The sequence below is a fragment of the Pyrus communis genome, chromosome 11 (assembly GCF_041283825.1).
Source record: "Pyrus communis isolate YQ-2024b chromosome 11, ASM4128382v1, whole genome shotgun sequence".
Taxonomy (NCBI): domain Eukaryota; kingdom Viridiplantae; phylum Streptophyta; class Magnoliopsida; order Rosales; family Rosaceae; genus Pyrus; species Pyrus communis.
In genome coordinates this window covers 10,126,608-10,135,068 of record NC_142575.1, presented here as the reverse complement: position 1 = coordinate 10,135,068, position 8,461 = coordinate 10,126,608, and the positions used below count along the sequence as shown (strand labels likewise).

At 37.4% G+C, this 8,461-nt stretch overlaps 1 protein-coding gene across 1 annotated transcript; it reads left to right on the top strand.

Moving 5' to 3' along the window:
* The first annotated feature begins 342 nt into the window (after positions 1 to 342).
* On the top strand, positions 343 to 5,144 carry LOC137743502 (uncharacterized). The gene is made up of 4 exons (XM_068483405.2): positions 343 to 565; positions 683 to 1,817; positions 3,016 to 3,686; positions 3,816 to 5,144. The coding sequence occupies exons 2-4, from the start codon at positions 712 to 714 to the stop codon at positions 4,835 to 4,837; spliced, it is 2,799 nt and encodes a 932-aa protein (XP_068339506.2). The 5' UTR covers positions 343 to 565; positions 683 to 711; the 3' UTR covers positions 4,838 to 5,144.
* The last annotated feature ends 3,317 nt before the right edge of the window (positions 5,145 to 8,461 follow it).

The window sequence follows — 8,461 nt, the reverse complement described above, 5'->3', positions numbered from 1 at the left end:
GTCTCAGTGGGCAGTACATATGAGACAGACAGAGAGAGAAGGAGAGTGAGAATTTTTTGTCACATAGCAGTGCCGAAAACGCAGGAGGAGCCCTTATCTGCGGCAGCAGAGCCCGCTTTCAACGGTGCCTTAAGGGTGGAAATGTACGAGTTGTAGTGAAAAGCGAACGCGTCTAAAAAACACTCTTCTTATAACTTAATCCTAACCGTCCGTTTTAATTATATGCGTTTTGCCCCATGTGACCCTTGCTGCATTTTCCATGGGGTGCTTCCCCTTCACTTTTCTTGTACTTTTCCTTCTATACATATACATACATATGGATACATAGATATTTATATATATAAACACATGACCCCTCAAAGCTTGTCAACACAATTAGGACCAGCTTACTTGAAAGCCCTTTTGGCCTCTCCTCAAAACCTTTTCTCCTTAAGGTGGTTGGTGGTGGTGAAGTCCAAGTGTTTGATGAAATTTCGTTAATAATCTCAACCTCTACTTGTTTCATAGCTAGCACTCTTAACAAGTTCAGATTTGTTGTTTTTGCTCATTTGGGTTCTTGTTTTTGGTGAGTTTCAAACTTAAATTGCTTCACAAGTTTTTTTTAGCTCAAGATCCAAGGCCGATGAACGATTTATGAATGTGTTTGTTGATGATATTTTTTTTTTTTTCTGTTTTTTTGCAGGTGTGAGATTGATTTGGACTTGAACTCAAATGATGGAAATGCCTCGAAATTCGAACACAAGAAGTGCGGACTGCTTGGAAGGAATGCTAAATGATTATGTGGGAGGGAAGGCCAAGTTGAAGGCTCATAAGAGTACTTCTTCTAGGCTTGTAACTGCTCTCACTTGTCTCCAATTTGCCTTTGCAGTTTATGCAACATTCCTCCTTTACTACATGAGCCCTTCGATCGATTTACGAACCAAACCAGACTTTGCATGGGCTACCAAGATTGCACAACAATGGAAACACTATATAATCCAACCCCACATTCTCAACCACTATCAAGAATCCGCTTCTCTTGTTCAAACCGAAAGCCTTCCAATCATGCCCTCGCTAGTTTGCGAGCATGAGAAGATTGATTTCATGCAGAAGAAGTCCAACGATGCCCAGATGATCAAGCTTAAGACAGAGCTTTACCATGAGGTTTTGGACTTTCAGAGCAAATCCATCGGCACGGAAACTCTTGCTCAGTTGATGGCAATGAAATCGAAGTGGGATTTGAAAGGCCCCAACAGACCAAAAGTCACAGTGATCTTAAACCACTTCAAGAGAAAAACACTTTGTGCTCAGCTGGACACCTTGCTTCAACAAACCCTTCCCTTCCACCACGTTTGGGTGCTTTCATTTGGGAGCCCAAATGAGCTTTCGTTGAAGAGAATTGTCGAAAGCTACAACGATTCAAGGATAAGCTTCATAAGTTCAAGCTATGACTTCAAGTACTATGGAAGGTTCCAAATGGCTCTGCAAACCGAAGCCGATCTTGTGTACATTCTTGATGATGACATGATTCCTGGGAAGAAAATGCTGCAGATTTTGTCACATGTAGCGGGAACGGAGAAGTACAAGAATGCGGTTTTGGGAAGCATAGGGAGAATTTTGCCATTCAGGCAGAAGGATTTTACCTTTCCAAGCTACAGAAAGTTCAGGTCTAAGGAGGCAGGGCTTTATTTGCCTGACCCTGCTTATGATATCACACTGGATAAAATTGTGCAGGTGGACTTCCTTTCCAGTTCTTGGTTCTTGTCTGCAGAGCATATCAAGACACTTTTCATCGAGAAACCCTTCACCTTTTCGACTGGCGAAGATCTACACCTCAGGTACATTTTTTACTGCTTTTCATCTGTTTTTTAGAAAGCCATACTATTAACTGCTCTAATATACAGGGCGAGCACACTGCTCTACCCAACTGAACTAACCCGCTTGGTTATTTTCATCTTAGTGGAGAAGTTTTTACCTTGATGCAGGCTTATATTCTTAATAACTACAGAAAATTACTGTTAAATTTGCACGAAATGTTGTTAATTTCAGCCAAGTAGCCAGCACTTCTAAGTATTTAAATCAGAGATTTGATTGGCGTAGCTGGAAATTTTAAACTCAAATCCTATTAGTCATCATATGTTTAAAAAATCAAATTAATTCAGGCATACTTTAGAAAATTGATTTGGAATAAACTGTGAACATAAAGTGTAGAAAAAGTTGAAGATTGACTCTGTCACCATTTGGCCATTTCAAGTTTTAATTCCGTACTTAAATCAGATTTTCTTTCTAATGGGGATTAATTTGTGTGAAGGAATATAAACACTATTGCTCTAATAATGTGGTCAGCTTGTCTGTTGTGGATGTACATATTAATTATTTTATTTTAATATTTGGTATTTTTGTTTCCTTGTTCCACTAATTGATGTTCTGCATCCACTTGCTTGTGTCTTGTACTTTACTTACTCCCACGTTGCGCATGTCGAAATTTTCCAGATTCCCCTTTGCATTGTGGGATTATTATTTCATTGCATTTGGCTTGGGAGGACATTGCCAACTACAGCAGTCGATTCTTTTGAATTAGGCTGACCAAACTAACAACTAAAATTTCAAATATTTCCTGCAAAAACATTGGAACATTGGTTACAAGTTAAACTCTGAATACCATTCTCCATGTAATCTATAATTAAGGAGTTTTTGTGGCGCCAAGCCTCGAGTAGTGGGTTAGTAACTACGTAGGGCATTAAGGTGACTGGTCGTATATGGAGGGCAGCCCTGTAGAATAGTTCACACACTAAAGCATTTATTTGTGGCTAGAAGTCAGAATTTTGTAATACAAGAATGACGAAAAGAGGTAGTTAGATTTTCATCCTTCGACAAAATTGAATTTCGATCAAACCCAAGTGTTAAAATTTTACAGTTTTCAGAATTTTTTCTGAGTAATCTGTTATCAACCGGATATACAATTCTCAAATTGGATTATATTTAGCCATTTGGAATAGTTTCTGATGGTTACTTTTTATTTTGGTGAAAATGCAGCTATCAGCTTCAAAAGTACAGAAATGCAGGATCATTTGTTCTTCCAGTTGACTCAAATGATAAGGAAACTTGGGGCGACAGTGAACATAGGCTTGCTTATGTGTCCGAAACCACTGTAATTTTCAAAGATATCGTTCAAGTCCGAGATGATCAATGGTGGAAAGCACTATCTACTGGTTATATCACTCAGTGGGCTGCAATGTATCCTCAAAAGGTTGATGCTCTCTTTTATGCTCATTCGGTTGATGAAGTTAAGGCACTTGCACCCCTTCTTGAGAAATTCAGGTCTACCGTTGGCAAGAAAGCGTACATCGCTGTCTCGGGCGGAAGTTACTGCACTTGTGAAGATGCTGCAACTGCTCTCAAGTGGCCTATGTTGGTCTGTAGAGAGCGAAGGTTTAAGATATTCGATTTGGCTGTGGGAGCTCTTTCGGGAGTGTCAAACTCGGAGGTGGTAGTGCTGCAAGGAGTGTATGCTAGCATGAAAGGATTGATCAAGATTCACAACCCAAGTGTAGTGATCACAGTGGCTGACATTGATCCTAATGTGAAGAAAGCATTGAAAATGGCGACAGAAACAAATACGAATGCTACAACATTGGTTCTTTTACCGAGGCCTTCGATTTCTAAGGTTCTTTGGATGGCTGATCTTAGAACAACAGCACTGCCAAGTAAGATAAATTGATAGCTTTTAACTCCAATTAAGATAACAAATTTGCTTCAAAATGTATCACTAACTTTCCGTACCATTTCATACTTTCTTTTAGCATGTATCTAACCTACGAATTTCTCGAATGCAGATTGGAACCGAATGCGGATATCCATCAACATCATCACCCAAAACAGAGTTCACTCACTTACAAGGCTGCTCAAATCTCTCAGTGATGCCTACTATCTTGGTGATGAGGTACCTATCAGCTTTAACATGGACAGTAAAGTGGATGAGGCAACTATTAGACTAGTAAGTTCCTTTGACTGGGCTCATGGCCCGAAAACCCTCAAAAGACGAATCATCCAAGGAGGGCTTATTCGAGCTGTCAGCGAGAGTTGGTACCCTTCATCTGACGATGATTTTGGTCTGTTACTCGAGGATGATATTGAAGTCTCTCCTTACTACTACCTATGGATCAAATACGCCCTCTTAGCTTATCACTATGACCCCCAAGTGTCCCTCCCAGAGCTCTCCTCAATCTCTCTTTACACCCCTAAGCTGGTTGAAGTGGTGAAAGAAAGGCCTAAGTGGAATCCAACCGAATTTTTCAAGAACATCCATCCAAACACACCATATGTCCATCAGTTACCATGCAGTTGGGGTGCAGTCTTCTTCCCCAAGCAATGGAGAGAATTCTATGTCTACATGAACATGAGGTTCACCGAAGACGCCAAGAAAAACCCGGTTCAAATTCCCAAGTCCAGGACTAATGGATGGCAAGCTTCATGGAAAAAGTTCCTCATAGACATGATGTATCTCAGAGGGTACGTCAGTCTCTATCCAAACTTTCCGAATCAAGCAAGCTTTTCGACTAACCATATGGAACCCGGAGCACATATCAGTGCCAAGGACAATGTTGTGAACCATGACAAGTCAGATTTTGAGGTGCCATTGTTGAAGGAAGACTTTAGAAACTTTTTGCCAGGTGGGAAATTGCCTCCAGCCTCAAGGTTGCCATCTTTGAACCTCTTCAACCAGCCAGTCTCTCTGAAGGGCCTAAAGGCAGCTGGGGCAAAGTTGGGGCAGGATGTAATTGGATGCAATAATGCCACAGAGATAGTGATGGTTGACCATCAAACAGGTCTGCCATCAAGGTGTGCCAAATTTTAAAAATTAAATTTCTGTTAGTTGATTATTCTTTATTTCTTTATGTAATTTCTGTTTTTATTTTCCTTTTAAACTTTATGTGAGTGGGGTTGGTGCTGAGAACAATTTGGGTGAGTGGAGGAAAAACAGTGCTGAATTAGGTGGTGACTGGTGAAGATAGATTTTTGGCAAGGAAAATTGGGATTGTGTTGCCAATGTTGTAATGCAGCCGAAAGTTGGCTTGTAACTATGTAAGCAAAGGTTTGACAAAATAAAAAACTTTGTAAGCAAGGAAAAGATTGTTCAATGAATGTAAACTCTGCTCTCAAAATGATTTGCTGTCTCACATTTTCATTTCTATTTTTTCCTTTCTCCTTATCCCAGATAAACACCTGATAAATACCTGATTTTTTTTTTTTCCCCTCCTTATCCCTAAACCCTCAATAGTAAAGAAAACAGCAGTAAAGCCACATTAAACATAAATAACATCAAAGAAAATAGGTAGATAGAAGATTCAAGAGGCCTATAACAATCAATATATAGACGAATGAGCCGACTTGATTTTTTGGCATTATAACCACAAAGAAGAGCTTTCGAATTTTTATTCTTTAGTACTTTATATTAAACACATCCATTAGAACTAGTATTTGGGTGTTTCTTTTTGAGCTGTACAAGATGAAATTTTCATAAACGTTCTCCCCCGCGGCGGCGGGGGGGGGGGGGGGGGCGGGCGGGCAGTGGTGTCCCCTTGATTTACCTATCTCAATAAAATCTATGATTGATTCGAAGAACGTCTTGAGATTTAGGCAATTTTGCCGATGATATAACTAGTAAATATGTTCCTCCTCACGTCAACATATTTTGTTGTTTATAGGGAATTAGGCTTACTTGTTTTTTAGTACAAGTAGCTACCTGGTTGTGTTCAATATATAATGACTGAAGCTAATTTTGGTTGGTTAATCCGTTTAGTTCATCGATGGTCGGCAAGTATGATGGTCCTAATGATGATCATGCACGTATTTCGCGTGTATCTCATCGAGGACTTTAAAAAACCTCTTGAATTGACTTAGGTTACAAGTGTGGTTTCTGGTGTATTGACCGTATCTTTTAGTGTAACTGGTTATTCCTTACCTCGAGACCAAATTGGTTAGTGGGCAGTAAAATTGTAACAGGCGTACCATATGCTATTCTTGTAATAGGCTCGCCCCTGGTAAAGTTGTTACGCGGAAGTTCTAGTGTTAGACAATCCACCTTGACTTGTTTTTATAGTTTACACACTTTTGTCATGATACTCATAGGGGTGGGTGGGGAAATAAATTTGGTATCGAACTCGATATTCACGAGAATCGAACCTAAAACCTCTCACTTGCAAGTGAAGATAAATACCACTAGACCATAGTACAAAGTGGGGATATTGATTTCATTCAAGTTCCCACATTTTTTTACTTAAAAACTTGTTGGAACAAAAACTAGTGCATATTTTGGCACACAGCCACGTGATATAACTATTTTAAGTGTTATAATATGAGTGAACTAGTTTATGTTTTACACTATGAAAGATATAACTCATCAACGTGTTCTAAAAAAGAGTGTTGTTATTCTCATCCCATTGTCTTATCTCTCCACCCACTTTTTAATAAAAATTTTAATTACAAGTTTACCTATTTGTAAAATTACCTATAAGGACTTTGAAAGTTATATAATAATAATCAATTAGGCACGAAAAGGTAGTAGGAGCCCTAAACTTACATTGGGTTGTGAAAGAAATGGACAATATAATTTGCTGAATTCACAACAAAGACACAAATGATGGGGATAGAATGTGGATGCCCTTTCCAATTCAAGGATAAGAAGCTAACCGCTAATGATGATTGGATATTGATGGTAGTTATGCGAGTGCATAATCACACAACAACAGTAGTATTTGAAGGGTCATTCATTTGCTGGTAAATTGTCGTCGGAGAAGACTTCGTTGTTGAAGAAATAACATTTCAATTTTCTAGGTATAATAGTGGGTGGATAAATAGTATATTAGAGGTTATTTTAGGAATAATATGGATGGAGAAATATGACATTGGTGTGTATCTAGTAGTTGTCTGAAAATAATGAATTAGTTACCGTTTGGATGAAATTTCAATACTAAATTATTTTTCATAGGCAAGAAGTCCATACAAAATGACCTTGAAAACCCTATTGCCAACCTCAATAAATAAAATTATTTTTTAAAAAAAAATATAACAAATATCAACATTGCAGTCTTGTGGTATCCTCTCTACTTGAAGCAAACTATGTTTTAGTAAACCATTAGGGAGATCATATTTTTGTACCACATTAGCGTATCATCTTATGTGACAAAGTGATGTCTACATTCATGTCAATTGATGAATTTATCTCATTGGCTATCAATTGTACCCCTCATTTGCCACGTCATATAATACACCAATATAGTATAAATATGTGGCCTCATTTGCCCAACAATCAGGCAAGCCTAACCACGTGTTAATATTTGAGGCATATTATTACAAGCTGATTTTCCTCTCAAATAATAACGAGAGGTGACTCTAATAAGTAATAAAGTTATTCCTCAAGGCAAAAAGTTTCTTTTTTTTTTTTTTGTTGAAAATAAACTTCATTAATCAAAAGGAGAATTACAAATTGTGATAGATGGACTTAAGTCCAAACCAAACACAAAACCGTAACATAAACAAAGCAAAACATAAAAATAAAAAAATAAATAAAAAAAAACACACAATTAAACTGAGAGCTAATGCCCACAATAACATAGGAGTTACCAAAGGTTATTACTCTTAAAGCCACGCTGTTACTTGAGAAAATTACCACCATGTTCACCTGACATTTGAAAGAGGATTAGAGCATCTTAAAGGGAGGTAGCAATACGGTAGCAAAGTTAGATTGCTATCCCATATAGAAAAATTACATCTCCAACGGAAGTAGGAACTGAATTAGCAATTTGAAAAATTAGCAATTAACTTTGTAGACTTCAATTTAGCAAATTGGGCGCTACACTCTATTTTATTCAAAGGAAGATAGTGGTATTCCTCTTCACTTATAAGTGAGAAGTCTTAGGTTTGATTATCACCAAATGCAAATTTGAATCACATTATTGCTAGCCCATTGCAAGACTTAGCCCAATCCTTCACCGTTTAGCGTAGATAATATCATTTGTTCAAGAAAAAAATATTGTTTAGTAAAGAGTGTTTTGAAAATAAAATTTGGGTCTCACAAGATGAGATAAACTTAATATATTAATATTTTTAAGATGAAAAATAAAATTTGAAGAGTTGGTTGAATAGTGAATTTGAGTAACAAATTATTAAAATAGCATAAAAGTGCCAAAATGGGTTAGCAAATAATACTTTTAAAGAAAACTTTGTTATCTCTGTTGGAGATGCTCTTAGCATTACTCATATTTGAAAGGTTAGTTGCTATTTTTTCAATTTGCTAAGGAGCAACCGATTTTTTTTTTTTAATTTAAAGAAAATTCAATAGCTTCGTTCATGGGAGATGTGTTTTTTCTTACATGGCATAACAAATGTAACTTTACTACCCCATTATTATCTTTCTTGAAGATGCTCTAACCATGTGTTTAAAATGTCAAGCCAACGTGGTGGTATAACAATCTAAACA

Bases quoted from the DNA above. Each gene is read 5' to 3' on its own strand.
- LOC137743502 (XM_068483405.2), top strand. From the start codon at position 712: ATGATGGAAATGCCTCGAAATTCGAACACAAGAAGTGCGGACTGCTTG. The intron at 1,818-3,015 runs GTACATTTTTTA...GTGAAAATGCAG, and splicing joins GGCGAAGATCTACACCTCAG to CTATCAGCTTCAAAAGTACA. The intron at 3,687-3,815 runs GTAAGATAAATT...TCTCGAATGCAG, and splicing joins TAGAACAACAGCACTGCCAA to ATTGGAACCGAATGCGGATA.